This window comes from Geotrypetes seraphini, chromosome 7 (genome assembly GCF_902459505.1).
Source record: "Geotrypetes seraphini chromosome 7, aGeoSer1.1, whole genome shotgun sequence".
NCBI lineage: Eukaryota > Metazoa > Chordata > Amphibia > Gymnophiona > Dermophiidae > Geotrypetes > Geotrypetes seraphini.
In genome coordinates, this window is record NC_047090.1 from 101,684,453 (window position 1) to 101,699,887 (window position 15,435).

Sequence of the window (15,435 nt, forward strand, 5' to 3'; positions counted from 1 at the left end):
TTAAATCGATCACATGCACTGGTTAAAATCTACTTAATGTAGTAAATATCAATTGTGTTTTCCTCTTAAGCAGGCATTGGAATGTTAATCTAGCAAAGTTTTGTTCCTCATCTAGTGTTCACGTCACACTGAATTTGATAATCAAGATTTCACCAGTAATTGAATTTTGAAGATAACAGAAGGGCGTCAGGTCAAAAGCGCGCTGGGACAAAGGCGCGCGCATACAATTGAGCGCAGCACGGAGGCGCGTGCTGCAGAAAATTACTGTTTTTAGGGCTCCGACGGGGGGGGGGGGCGTGGGGGGAACCCCCCCCACTTTACTTAATAGAGATCACGCTGCGTTGTGGGGGTTTGGGGGGTTGTAACCCCCCCATTTTACTGAAAACTTCACTTTTTCCCTGTTTTTAGGGAAAAAGTTAAGTTTACAGTAAAATGTGGAGGGTTACAAACCCCCACAACACTGGCGCGATCTCTATTAAGTAAACTGTGGGGGCTCCCCAACAAAACCCTCCGTCGGAGCCCCTAAAAACTGTAATTTTCTTCAGGGCGCGCCTCCGTCTTGCGCTCAGTTGTCGGCGCGCGCCTTTGTCTTTCGCGGGGTTGTCTATGAACCCAGTAGAAGAGATCATTCTATCTTGTTTACATTAAAATTAAAGCATCTGAGCACATAGGTTTTATGGACAGAAGATCTTAAAAAACAGGATTCAGTTGGTTCATGCAGCGTGCGTGTCCATAGCCAACATGGCTGCTTTTGGAATCAGTATAACTGGCAGGCAGCCAATATGATGTAGTATCAATTTCTCATGGGTACTTCTGGCATAAAGCACTGTGCAATTTTCTTTGAAAAGGAATGCTAGAATGCACACTCAGCTGTCTCCCAAATGTAATAGTACTAAAATGCAAGGGTTTTTTTGTTTTTTTTGGGGGGGGGAAGAGGGGGAGAAGCAATGTCATAAAAGACCACCACATACAACAAAGTGAAAAGTGGGTGCCTGCTTTACCTGAATGTTTTAACGAGACCATGCACACAAACCAACTCCATCCCATTTCCAAAGCACAACAGCACACGTTCATTTTAGGCAATGGAAAATAAAGCTTCAGGGCCTTTCTTGAAAGAAAAAAACCTTGGGGTTTATTGATTTAAACTGCAAACAGTCGTTACAAAAAGCTTTCTTTAATACACACTCACAATGGAAAAAAAGGGAATGTAGTGAACAGCAACAGGAGAAAAACTATTACATTCAATTTCTTAGTGCCAGTTACGTTCACCTCAAAAAGCAAAAATTCCTAAAATATGGAGGAAAAAGACGTTATCATTACCACCATTACCTGGAATGTCTTCAAAAAACAGGCACTTAAGTCCTCAAGATGTCAACCCCTACCTCCCACCCCAAAGATTGCCGTACCAAACACATGGCGTCTTTACTTTGTACTTGGATACATTCTACTGCTCAGTTGTTGAAACACCACACTGAACTGGCAATAAGAGGTGGAGGGGAAGTGAGGTGATGGAAAAAAACAGGCAGTTACAATATTTAACTCAATTTGCAGTCCAATACAATAAGGAGGGGGACGGCAGAAGTTCTAAAATAAATAATCCAACAAGTTTTTGCATTTTTTAAAATTAATTTTCATTTTTTTTAAAATAAAATAACCAAAAAAAGTGTAACATTACAAAAAAAATGTCATTGTAGTATAATATATTAAACTGTGGGGGGAAAAAAGGGGAAAAAGGCTTCACAATCTTAAGATTAATATGGAAGATCATAATTTAAACATAAAAGAATATATTCTATGGATTTGTCATCCCGATAAATATGAACAAAATTAACAAAAAAGCATATGTTTGGCAATAAATATGTTTTTTGATAAGTTAAATAAGCTTTTTTTATATTGTGCAGTGACAAGCAAAATTCTGCTTTCCAATTTTTGAAAGTTATACAAAATTAAAAACCCAGGAGAAAAACAAAACAAAAAACAAACAAAAAAAAAAACAACAACAGTTGGCTGAGTGCTCTACAGATAGGCCTAATGTATGCTAGGGCAAAACATTAAAGCAACAGTCCTTCTAATGGAACTTGAATTCTACACCTTAATGTCTCTATGGAATGACCACCATTAGCTCAGTCCCCTTTTGTAAGATGTCACACGTCTACTAGGGTCTTTTTAGCACCAGTCATTAAGGCTTTCATAGTCCATCTGGTTGAATTTTTTCCCCATTTACAAAGTCCCTCTGGTGTCACAAGCTTTGTATTTATCCACAGCTTTTCTTTCTTGCTGACTTGAGCAAGATTAGTCAATGTTTGGTGAGGGGAAGAGGGGGCTGAATGTTAACATTTGTCCACACTGGCCCTTTGGGAGTGGGCAAGGAGAAGTGGAATAGACAGGGATAAGTGGCCATTAATGATGAGGATGTTCTACAACCTTCTCCGTCTTTATTTCAATGAAAAAGGAGGATGTGGTGCCTTCTAGCAACAGAGAGGGCACCAGTCCATGGAAAGATTAAAAGGCACTAATTGTTTTTGTAAACATTTCATTTTTGTGATTTGGCACTAAGTCAGTGGGCCAACCTCACTGCAAGTGGACAAAAATCACTATGTTAACGTCTAACCCCCTCCTAAAAAAAAAAACAAAAAACAAACAAACAGTTCAGTTGACTAAATGAACATCTGGGGAAGATAACTCCCCCTCCCCAATTAGTCATCAGAGATGGAGAGTCTGCTGAAGATAGGAAGACGTCTGGTGGTGTCAAGGATTGGAGAATCTGACCCACTATTGCTGCTGGAGCTGCTCAGATAGCCTTCCTGGTCTGAGAGAGAGTCTTGAGGACTAGGGGGAGAGTCAAACATCTGAGGTGACTCAGACATAGGCCTAATCAGGAAGGACGTTGGGGAACTGGGTACATTTGAGGTGGACAGAGGCAGATGCATTCCAATACTTGGTGCAAACAAGGTGGCTAATTCCTGGCTTGAGAAAGTGAAGGGGTTGCTAGCACAGTCCGGCAAGGTTGGAGAATTCATCAGGTCATCAGTGCTGAGGATGGGTGGAGGGGTGATGGAAGTTGGACTGTCCAGCAGTCCGTTAGTCGTGGGAAAGCCAGCAAAACTAAAACTGTGTTGGAGTCTGGGCCTCTCCATCTTGGAAAGAGAAAGAGAGAACTGTGCTTGGTCCCGTCCAGACACAGATCGTCTCTCCTCTGCATTATGGATGAAGTGGCATCTAGGTCCATATGGACAAAAACCAATAGTATGGAAAGTGCGACACAGCTCTGTTTTGTATTTGGGATGTCTGGTTAGGTTCCGCAGCTCATGGATACCGTGAGCAAACTGACACTTGTCACCGTACTTGCACGACCCATTCTCCTCAAATGGACGGCATAATTCTGTTTTGTAGCGACTGGAGTTGACCTGCCCTCCTGGCTTCTGCAACAATCTCTCACCATTCTCAGAGAAAGAACGGTCTCGAAACTTGTTCTCCTTGTTCCCCATGGCAGTAGATGGCTCCATCTTGAGGCTATTCAGGAGATGGTTCTGGTTGAACTTGGAATTAGGCAGTGTGACAGAGTGCCTCCGGGAGAACCCTACCATGGCTGGGGTTCCCACTGCTTTCCTGTCCAGCAGAGATACATTTGTAGTCGTGGGGTTAATGATGTTGTTATAGTTCAGCATCTTGTTCTGTAGATAGAACAGAATCACACACACACATTACAGTACCCACTCAATTTTAGCACATTAAAAAGACTCAACAATTCTAACAGAGGCTTATAAAAGCAGAGATTACTTTTCACAAACAGGATAGAACATATGGCTAAAAATGTTTGGGCTAAAGTTAACATCTCATGCAACTTGCAGTTAAAAAAAAAAAAAAATTAAACAGGTCAGGAGGTAGAACAGATTTACCATCATGAAATGGAATTCCTTATCTATCCCACTTTCTCCCTACTTCCCTCCATCAAAGAATTCCTTTTCAGCTTAATTTTTGGCAAGCTCCATATGCAGCATTTTCTGAACGTTACAAATTTGATGTTTGACTTTAAAAATACCCTTTCATAGTCAATGTGGTATTTTTGCAATAAATCCAGCTGCATTTTGCATGAAAAGGATAAAGGGGATAGGTCTCGATATTCCACCTTTGTGGTTACAATCAAAGTGGTTTACATATTACTGGTATATACAGGTACTTCATTTTGTACCTGAGGCAACAGAGGATTAAGTGAGTGACTTGCCCAAAGTCACAAGGAGCTACAAGGGATATCAAACCCAGTTCTCTAGGCCACTAGGCTACTCCTCCACTTTAGGCTCAAGAAACTGGGTTTCTTTCATCCCCATCTCATTACAGAAACTAGATTTCAGAACGCAAGAACAAACAAATGAATGGAGACAAGCTCCCTACAAACCCAAGTCAGACTAATGTCAACTATCAAACATGCTTAATTAGGACATGTGTCACCCAAAACCCATCCAAGGCCCCTTACATTTTGTTTTCCTTAAGAGTAGACAAGCTCTACATAGCTTGTGTACATTTTTGACTTATGGATGTGCATGTGTTACAAAGAACAAATGAAATGACTGTATGAAGCTAATCCTCTTGTTTTAAGAAAGGTTTGGACAATTTCCTGGAGGAAACATTCATAATTATTGAGAAAGCCACTGCTTGCCCTGGATCAGTAGCATGGAATGTTGCTACTCTTTGGGTTTTTGCCAAGTACTAGTGAGCTGGATAGGCCACCATGAAAATAGGCTACTGGGGTTCATATACCACTGGTCTGACCCAGTAAGGTTATTCTTATGTTCATTAGGATGGTCTAGGACAGAATTATCTTTAATATGAAAAATATTGCAATGTAAACAAGTCAGCTCAAACGCTAAACAGAGGAAAATTTAAATCAAACATTCATGAATAGCAGTCGCAGGCTGAAGAGGAATGTGAATAAGTTCTGCAAGAATTTCTTAGCAGCATGAAACGTTTCAAAGTGTATTAAGACATGCACTTAAAGTGGCTGAAGGCTGTCAGTCAAAAAAAAAAAATCACACGGTTGGGGTCAGATTGAACAGCAAAGCACACAGCACCTCCTTAATTCAGAGCTGGAAAAAGCAGTTCTACCTACCTAAAATTCTAAATCAGCTACATATATGCAGAGTAGTGTAATCGTATCATGGTTAATGTAGTGGGCCAAGAACCTGGAGAACTGGGTTTTCCCCCCTTGTGACTCTCTGGAGCAAGTCACTTAACCCTCCATTGCTCCAGGAACAAAAATGTGAGTTGTGAGCCCACTAGACTGCAAAAGGACTTTTATATAATCAACGAAAGCTGCTATGATTGTACTACAAAGGCAGTGTATCAAATCCACGACCCTTTACCCTTTATAAGAGAACCCTTTAGAATTCAAATGATTAAACACCCCGTAGTTTGCTAATCCCCCCCTCCTCATGATCAACATCAAAAAGTGTTATTCCTTCTCTCCAAGGAAGTGCTAGAAAGAGCATTAAATAAGCAATCTAAGTTACCTTGCTGAAAATTTCATTCAGTTCCAAGGTAGGAGAACCCAGATTTGTGAACATCTTTAGCAACTAGCTCTCAAACAATAAAGTTTAAAAAAAGTCCCAGTTAGAAAGGAGGTACAGGCTTCCTGCTGCAAGAAGTTGGTCTGCCTTGCAATTTAAAGAGAAGCTTTCCAGGATCAGTTTATTAAGTTTGCAGCCTCCAAATTAGGGAGGAGCTCCACCCTCATTTACATAGAGAGAAGAGGGTAAAAAGTTGATTGAGAAGATATGCCACTTCAGAATGTATAATGCTAAACCCTACCTAGGGGTTTTTCTTCTTTATAAGTTTCCCCTCCCCCCAGGATAGTTTAGATCAGTAGTCTCAAACTCGTGGCCTGCCAGGTACTATTTTGAGATCCTTAGTATGTTTATCATAATCACAAAAGTAAAATAAAACAGTTTCTTGATCATATGTCTCTTTAGCTATAAATTACAATATTATTATTATTAAGACTTAGCCAAATGGAAAGATTTATAAACTATAACGAGTTTTACCTCATGCAAAATGGTCATTTAGACACTGGTGACTGAACATGGTATAAAGACAAGTCAAGTTCTGAGATGTCTTTTTGGTCTCACATTTTTTCAAATCCTGGCTACTACATATGTATAATACCCCTTTAAAGTTGAAAGGGTTTTAGCTTCATTAAATTGCTTTATAAAATGTTTTTTCAAAAAAAAAAAGATTAAATTACTGGCCAATGATTGGAGCAGGAGCTGTATTAACTACGCGGATCTTCTCAGTTTGTGATTCACTGCTGGGCGTAGGCTCCGATTCTGAGGCCAGAGCCCTTCAAGTATGTTGGGCCTCTAATACAGATATGTATTGTCCAGTATGAGCAGTATTATATACTATTTTCCTCATTTCTTTAATAAGACATTAACTATTTTTCCTGAGGCCCTCCAAGTACCTAGAAATCCAAAATGCGGCCCTGCAAAAGGTTTGAGTTTGAGACCATTGGTTTAGATGAATCTAAGAGAAAAGTTTAAAGCTCTAAGGTTTCTGCATTTCTTTCCATTTGTGCTTACACAGGAGTTGCATGCGTTTCTCCCAGGGCTGGTTTCCTGTTGCAATGTCCCCCACCGCCCTAAGCCTATTTCATTCACTCAGAGAAACTGCAGCTCTCCTTTTCTTTGATAACGAGCAAGAAAAGAAGTGATCGGTATATGCCAAGTAGAAACTCTTACGTAAACTTAAAACACAGTTGGATATAAAAAAAAAAAAAGTTTGGAGCGTGTTATGGCTCTGCCTTTTGTTCAGCCTTTACTGCTGGAATCCATTTAAAAAGCAGACACCATCTTTTTTTCTTTATTAGCTTGAACTGCTGAGAGTTGAGCCTTTTGCTAAGTTGCTTTCAAAATGATCTCAGCAGTTTCTAACAGTCTACAGCAAGTAATTGCTAGGAAAATAGAATATTCATTAGTTTAGAATGATCTATATTTAAATTTTATTTTTAAGAGCTTATAACCTGCTTATGAAAAAATCTAAACCATTATAATTTGAACACCCCCCCCCCACACACACACACTCACATGCCTTTGAAAAAGGCTGCTTAGGATTGCTCCCACTTTGTGAAGGCATGACCTCTTCTATTTTAATGGGTAGGGTATTTAATGTCTTCAAGTTACAGATACCCTTGAGTAGAAACAAAATGTGCAATGTCCAATTGGTGAGGGGAGGGGGAACAAATTTTTTTGCCACTCCAAGTCTCCATCTAATGCTCATGGACCAGGAAACTGCTGCTGATGGACAAAGCCCAAGTGCTGTCCCTGTGTTCCACCTGGGAGAATTCTGTACAATGCAGAATTTGCACAAGCTTCCACCTGCATAGAAATTCTGTGCCATTTTTGCACTGCTGCTCCCTGTGACCCTGGGCAAGTCACTTAATCTTCCTTTGCCCCAGGTACATTATTTTATTTTTAGTATACCACTTAAAGCCTAAGTTTACATTCCGGCTGGGATAGGGTGTGTGTGTTGGGGGGGGGGGGGGGGAGGGGGAGGGTTGCAGCCAAACTTTTTCCCCATGGGGTCACACTATCCAATGAACCTGGGTGCTGAGGCTATAGTTCTAACCACTGTGAGCCCACGAGGACAGACAGGGAAAATAAGCTTGAAGTACCTATTTGTAAACTGCTTTGAGTGTAGTTGTATAACTACAAAAAGGCAGTATAGAAGTCCCAATCCCTTTCTCATGGGCAACAGGCTAGAAAATGAATTAAATAAATGAGGATGTAGCCAAATGTGCAGTTACACATATTGTCTAGATTATACGAGGGGGGTGTGTGTGTGTGATGAAACTGGATAAAGCTGAGGGGAGTGGCGTGTGTTGTAGGGAGCCGACAAGCTAGGTTGTGTAGGGAGCCGAAAAGCTAGGTTGTGCAGGCACACTACTGGGCAGGTCTGGAGAAAGCCGGAGGGGGGTGTATCATGGGGGTCAGGGAAGAGAGATACGAGGGGTTTGCTTGTAAAGAGAGACGCCTGGAGAAAAGGGCTGAGGAACAGGTCAGATTTCTGCACAGACAAAAAAAAAAAAAAAAAAATTAAATAAAGTACACAAGTTTTATGCAGATTCCTCCAGGAATACTATACCGAAGCTCAAGTGATTGCCTGAACAAGGGCTATACATGTAGTTAAGTTGCCTCTGTTCTAACCATGCAACTTAGACAATTAGGAGGTTCCCACAGGCACACTGGGCCCCTGAACACTGCATTCCTGTATACCAGTGCTTCCCAAATCAGTCCTGGAGTACCCCCTTGCCAGTCAAGTATTCAGGATATCCACAATGAATATAGGGAAAGATCATATATAATGGAGGCAGTATATCCATGAAATTGATATACTTCCTCCGTTGTATGCAATCTTTCATTTATAATCATTGTGGATATCCTAAATACTCGACTGGCAAGGGGGTACTCTAGGACTGACTTGGTAGGCACCGCTGCATACAAGTATGGGGAAACTATGTATCCAAAAATCAAAGCAGCAATGGGAAGGGGAAAAAAATTGAATGTGGCATCTTGGGACATCCTAAGCCCTTGTGCACTTAGGACTCCTGCATACAGAAGGGAGTACACCATGGGGAGAAGCCCATGAAATAGCTTTAAAAAGTGTCCTGGTGATAAAACATTCTCCACATGCATCAGAGTCAATCCAAAATAAAGAAGCTCTCCACCTGCAATTTCATCATCACCTCTTATTCGGCCACTATCTGGTGGCTGATGAAGTTCACACAATGTTCACCACTAGGGAGTAGAGGCCCATGGCATTTAAGTTAATTCCATAGTTTAAAAAAAAGATATAAAAGAGAGGGAAAGCTGAAATTTGAAGGAAGTTCACTGGTTGGCATCCTAGGTCTCAAGTGTGAGGATCCAAGATGAACGAGGCCTGCAAAATCTTCTCAGGAACAGTGCTCTGCTGGCACTTAAGTCAGTCCACCAAGCAGCCAACCAGTGGTTGTGTATGGAAGCTATGCCCTTGTGCTGGACCAGATCTGGTTTCACCCACCTTTGATATTGTGAATATCAATCTGCTGGAATGTAGTAAGCAAGTAAACAAAGGCAAACCCTTACTGTGGGGTTCCTTAGCTCCTCCACACCTTAGCATGGCTGTGAAGAGCTCTGCCAAGAAGGTCCACTCTCCAGGTGGAGGGGATGCAAACACCCGTGTAGTGACTACCATGCTCCAAGCCTAAAATCCTTCCCAGTGCTACTAGGTTTCTGAGAAGTTGTATACATATACAATATCAATGACAAAATACTAACCAGTTTAGAACAATCCCCCAGCTGGCAGAAAGGGGGGGGGGGGGGGGGGAGAGATCATCAATGGATGCAATTGCACATGAGAACCTGTATGCAGAAATTCTGTAGGCAAAATGGTTACCTGATTTTTCAGGCATAATGTTCTTACCAGACTTTTTCCAGACAGGAGGCATGGAATAGCAGTTGGATGAGGGGGCAGGGTGTACTGTGCAGTATTATACAAGCCTATTAAGCTAGGTGGTCAATACAATTAGACAGGTGTGAAGTGCCCATTCCAACAGTTCTGAGGAGAACACTACCTGATTTTCCCCATCGCCTAGTAGAAAGACTCAGAGCCACTTGGGGCAAGTACATAGATCTCGAAGGGAGAGGAAGGGCAGACTGTACAGATCAGTCTTCATCTGCCTTCATTTTTCTCCGTTTCACTACAGGAAATGGTGCATCCAGCTGGCCCAGGATCAAGGCAGCAAGCCAGAGCAGCAGCAAAGACATTGGTCAAATCCATATCACAATCCATCCTTGTTAGACAAGAGCAGCAACCCCAATCATAACCATTGGCAAACCACTTCCTTCTACTCCATCTTGAGCCAGATGATGGCAGCCATGACCTCTAACAGATCAGACTAGCCACGGAGCTCAGCCTATTACAGACTCACCAAAAGGAGCCATTCATATGGTCCAGTTGATGTTTGTCAAAGACTGGATTTACATCTGCTGGAAGACACGCTTGCTCTCCAATTCATCTTTTCCCCCAACAATGAGGAGCACATTGTCCACATTAAGCTTAGATGGTGACCTGTAGGATTTTATCTGAGATAGTATAAAGTGCCAATTGTACAACAGATGGACACAACCATGAGCCGCATATACAGTTCCAACAGGGGACAGCTCTGACAATCCTCACATGAAGTGATTCTACAGATCAGTGGACCTTGACTAGGTATTCTACAGCTGAACACAAGGTGATGAACATGGAAGTCAACAACACATGGACAATGACAAATGCAGCCAACTGGTATCCTAGGCCTTGTCAAGGAACACCATGAGATTAGGGCCTAACAAGTCAAAAATGTAACCATAGTTGCCTGGGACTTTCCCAGACCTACATGGAGACCTCAGCAGCCTGTCACCTTTTTGATGGTGCTGAACCCTTCCATAGATCTGACAAGTGTCAGAATTAGCAGTGTTCAGAAGAGTAGTAGGAAGTCCCAGGCTCTTACTTAGACCCTTTCTGGCTCCATAAATGGAGTTTAAGCATGTTCGAGTACTACTGTCATCTTATTTGTTCTGCCTCTCCTCTAGACTGAAAAAAAGCACACACTGATGTGGTCAGATCTGTAGGCCATGGACCATCTCATGTAGAACACCTGGTCTGGAGGTATGCTTCTTGTCATTGTCTAACTGAAGAGCCCTTATCCTTGGTATTGGGAAGGCGTGTTGAGATGCAGTACATCTGCTAAAACTTGTCTGCTATTAGAATCTTGTGCCCCACACATTTTATTTATGGTATTTTATACATCACTTATAGCCTAAGTAGTTTACATTCAGGTTCTCAAGCATTTTCCCTATCTGTCCTGGTGGGCTCACACTCTTAATATACCTAGGGCAAAGGGATTAAGTGACTTGCCCAGGGTCACAAGGTGCTCACAGATAGTGCACCTCTTAATGCCAACATTCCTCATTGCCCCCGACAACTTATTTCACCCTGCTCTACCCAGACATCACAACACCATTAAGAAGAGGTTGGGGGGAAATTTGTTAATATTTCAATGAGAGGAACAAGGCTCATGGGGGAAGGGGAGGACCAGTCCTCCCTTTTTAGGGACAAGGGGAATCCAGATACTCTTATAAAGAGGGTTAGGCAGAGGATATCTATGTTGCCATCTCTAGGTGCCAGAAGTCTTGGCTCTTCCTTGTTCTCACTTTCCCCTTTATTACACTTTGAGGACCTGAAGCTAGAGCATGAGGTCTCCAGCTCATCCCCACTCCCACCCTCGATATGGACAGCTGCAGCATGACAGCTCTGGACCAATCTGTTCCCTCCTGCACCCACCCCCCATTCCCTTGCTGTCCCAGGACTTCCCTAGGGTCTGGAATTGACTGATGGAAGAGCAACAGCCTACAATGTGGGGTTTTATCCTGGAGGCTTGCTCAGTGGATTGAGCTTAGAAAACAGCCCTTAAAGATTTCTTTGCTGGGTGGGTACGTCAGCATTGAAGTCAGCCTTGCCAGAGCATAAGGGATGTGTACTTAGATTTAGAAGGCACGATAGTGGAGTGCCATAAACATGTTTCTGCCAGGAAGGGGATAAAAAAAAAAAGATGGGGTATACTGGAAAAAAAATCAGCACAAATCAGATAAAACAAACAAACAAACAAAAGAACCCACCAAAACATGGTACCTAAGGAATATGGGCCCTACATCACAATTATACTTCTATCCACTATAATAGTGTAGAGAAAAAAAAAAACCACCCCACAATGAGAGCAGTCACTCATTTTATGCACTAATCACATTGGCAATTTTAAACAAACTCTGACTCTTATTAAACCAGATATTAGTACTGATAAATGGGTGAAAGGTACAAATTTAGCACCCAACATTTAATTTGAATTGTTTTAACGTCCTATATAAGCACTGTGTACCCTCTATCACTTTTTTTTTTTTAATCTAGCTCAGCTTCAAAGGGTAAAGAGTGAAAGAACAGCTTCCCCAAGCATCATGCAACAAATTGTTATCCAAGCCACATTTTTTTCCATCACAAAGGATTCCTTTGCAGGTTACTTATGGGATGGAAGTAAAACTTGGAACAGATTGCCCTAGTGCTAGGAAGTTCCATTTTGTTAGCCTTTTATTTTCTAAAAGCTGAAAAAAAAATTTGCATTTTTAATGTTAAAGGAAAACAAATAGCAGAAAGTCCTTAGATTTCATAAATGTGGAAAACTGTTTTTGGCAAAGCTTTTATTATTTAACGCAAAAACCTCTACTATAAGCTAGTTCTGAAGAGAGACACATGATTTCAGGATCAAGATTTTAATGTTTGTCACCCCTGTCTTTTCGGGGAAGACAGACACACTAGGACGAAACAGGCTAGATACACAAAAAAATGTTTTTTTAAACACCAGATCTCTGAACTCCAGCTTGCGACTACAACGTGCATATCAAAACTATTTAGAACAAAAAGTGGCAAACTTTAACTCCAAATTTGGATATTCACTCAAAAATATACTGCATTACAAGGCCATACCTAAGCTTGTCTATAAAGAAAAAAAAAAAAGTTTCCTAAACTCAGATGAGTTATTTTTAAGTTCTAGATGGCCTATGCTTGGCTTGGTGTCTTTTGCAAGACATTCGCATCCCCATACGCAGTTAAGAGAAAATACCTATACAAACCCCCCAGTCTTTTTCACAGAGGTAAAATATTTTACAGTACATCGAGGTGGTCTAGATTACCGACTAAATGAATAAACAGATATTAAACAAAGTAGAATTTTAAAAACTCAACCGAGGCAGAAAAAAAAATCAATATTCATAAAGGGACAGTAAAGTCTTAACAAGAAACTGAAGGGGAAGGAGGCGTGGGAACTAAAGCAATATATAAGTGCGAACTTCTGTCTGAAAAACTTATTTAAAAACATTAAGTGCATTAAAATAAATGCTTTTTTCGTTTGGGTACCTGCAGTCTATCGGCCGCACTACTAGGTCAGACCGAGCAGAAAGTACACAGCACCCTCTTTCTGAAGCTGAAATAAGATCTAACTCATAATAAATAGACTTAGCAACACTAAATCTAGACTAAAGTTCTATAGAGGAAAGAAAAAAAAGAAATTAAAGAACAGAACACTAGTGAACAAAAACTTCCTCTGTTGTCGTGTAAGAAAGGAGGGATGGAAGGGGGCCACCAAGCTAAGATCGCTTCTAGGACAATATTGTTCCCTCTCTCCAAGGAACTTAACTTTTAGCAGAGATGGTAAAGACTTGAATATTTGCAAACTAGATTGTTTTTACCTTGCATAAAACTTCGTTCAACTCGAAGATAGTAGGAGACACTAGAGCTGTAGACATCTTCGGGAGACTTTTATTCAAAATGTTACAATAGTAATAAAGTTAAAAAAAAAAAAAAAAGTAGTCACAGTTGGTAAGAGGCACAGGCTCCAGCCTCCTTCTGCTGTCCCGCTGCAAGAAGTTGCTCTGCCTTGCCTTGTAACTTACCCAGAGAAACTTTCTAGGACCAATTTATAAAGTTTGCAGCCTTCTAACCAGGGAGGAGCCTTAACTTCATTTACATGGTTGAAGGAGAGAGGAGGGGAAAAAGTTGATTGACAAGCAGCTCAAGCGACCCATGTGGTCAAATCTAAAAAACTTTTTTTTTTTTTTTAAGAAAAAAAGTAAGCAAAGTCTTCAGCAATTATAAGATCTATTTCAGGGTAGGCGATTTTTTTTTTTTATTTTAACTGAAAGTTCTAAAAACTTTTTTTTTTTTTTTAAATTCTCGTTTAGGCTTGCATACAAGTTGTAATACCATTTATTCCACCCACGTTGGGCACTTTTTTTTTTCTCTTGTAGGCGGTGTCGACCTTTTTTTTTTTTTTTTTTTCTATTGCACAAATCCCCCAAGCCTTTCTTCTCATTTCATTTACTTGAAGAAACTGCTGTAAAGCTGAATTGTCTGATTTTCTTTTGTTTATTGCTGACCTTGTTAGTAATTTTTCCGTGACTGTTTTAAACCTAAAATATAGTTAAGAGTTTCCGTTTGCCGCTGCATCACTTTTATGTAAGTTTGGAAAAAAAACAAAACAAAAAACCGGGTGGAACTAATAGTAAACATTTTAAATCAACTTTTAAGAACTTTGTATTGGAGATTTAGCTTTTTGTCTTTTGTTCGTCCTTTACTGCTGGAATCCATTTAAAAAGGAGACGGCCATCTTTTTAGTAAATTGAACTTCTGAAAATAAGCCTGCTTCTAAGTTTGTATTTTTTTATTTTATTTTAATTCTGATTTCGGAACAGTTTCTTGGAAGGCTGGAGAACAGTCTTCAGCGATCACCTTTTCTTCAGCAAAGCAGCTCAATAGAAACTGCTGAAAGTCCTTTTATGAGCAACTAAATTATCGGAATGTCTGGTAAATTAAATCATAAAAAGAATGAAAACGGGGGGTTTCATTTCTTCCCCCTCAGTAGAAAAAGGGAAGAACTTCTCGATCTACTCTTCTACCCCTTGCTCTTTCATTTAAAAAAAAAAAAAGTTACTCTTAAGTTCTGGCTGATCTTGTCAGTGCATATAAGTCGTTTGGAGGATTTTTGAATGTGGCAGATGGTTGTTTTTTTGTGGTTTTTTTTTTAGCCATACAGCAGCTTCGATTCACTGGTTGCTTCCCCCTCCCCCTTCCTTGGTCTCGCTTACATTTGGCGGGATAAAATAATGAAAAGGAAGGGCTGAAATTATTTTCTTTAAAACCTAAATATGTGCGAGGGTGGTTTGAAAAAGTTTGTTTAAAAAAAGCAAGTTAAAACAACGTAGTCTCTCCATGGATGACTATACTTAGTTTTCAGTAGTTTTTTTGTAAGCTATTTTTTCCTACAATACCGAAAAAAAAAAAAAAAAGTTTGAAACTCTTTGGACTAAATGTATAGTTAAGTCGTTTAACTTTTTTTTTTTTTTTAAGCAAACTTTTTCAAACCACCTTCGTATTAAAACCACCCTCGTTTGTATAACTTAGCAGCTCCCCCTCTCCCCACCCAAGTTCTAGAATGGAAAAGTAAGATGGAAACAAACCGGCAGAGCTGAACAGGAAACAGTCGTCTTCATATTTTTACACCTCTCGACCACTTCCTCATTTTCTATACCACCTCTTACTCTTTGGGGGGTTTATTTCTGCAGTACTTTTTTCACTCTTTATGAGACCGTGTTAGGTAAGAACATGTTTTTCCATTGTGGCATTGGTGGGTCACCGTGTAGGTGCAGCTCTACTATACAAGTTCCTCTCCCCCCCTCCCCCTCCCCCACCACACACACTTTACATTTGAATGAGGAGGTTGAGTTTCATTTCAACAAAATTAAACAACAAATGCAGTTATATTGCCTAGATGGAATCAGACTCACAAAGAGTTCGGAGTCCTAGTGTTTTTTTGTT

At 40.5% G+C, this 15,435-nt stretch overlaps 1 protein-coding gene across 2 annotated transcripts; it reads right to left on the minus strand.

Annotated features, from left to right (window-relative positions):
- Positions 1 to 1,109: 1,109 nt before the first annotated feature.
- ZFP36L1 (ZFP36 ring finger protein like 1) lies at positions 1,110 to 15,215 on the minus strand. Of its 2 annotated transcripts, none has more exons than XM_033952689.1 (2): positions 15,078 to 15,215; positions 1,110 to 3,674 (listed from the first exon to the last, which is right to left on the minus strand). In XM_033952689.1, exons 1-2 carry the CDS (start codon positions 15,108 to 15,110, stop codon positions 2,697 to 2,699), a joined length of 1,011 nt encoding a protein of 336 aa, XP_033808580.1. In that variant the 5' UTR covers positions 15,111 to 15,215; the 3' UTR covers positions 1,110 to 2,696. The 2 variants fall into 2 exon arrangements, with proteins under 2 accessions (XP_033808580.1, XP_033808579.1); XM_033952688.1 differs by lacking the exon at positions 15,078 to 15,215 and adding an exon at positions 13,311 to 13,781.
- Positions 15,216 to 15,435: the final 220 nt, after the last annotated feature.

Excerpts from the sequence above, each read along its gene's own strand:
- ZFP36L1 (XM_033952688.1), bottom strand. The coding sequence starts at position 13,367 with ATGTCTACAGCTCTAGTGTCTCCTACTATCTTCGAGTTGAACGAAGTT. Across the intron at positions 3,675-13,310 it reads TGAACGAAGTTTTATGCAAG|AACAAGATGCTGAACTATAA; the intron begins GTAAAAACAATC and ends TTCTATCTACAG.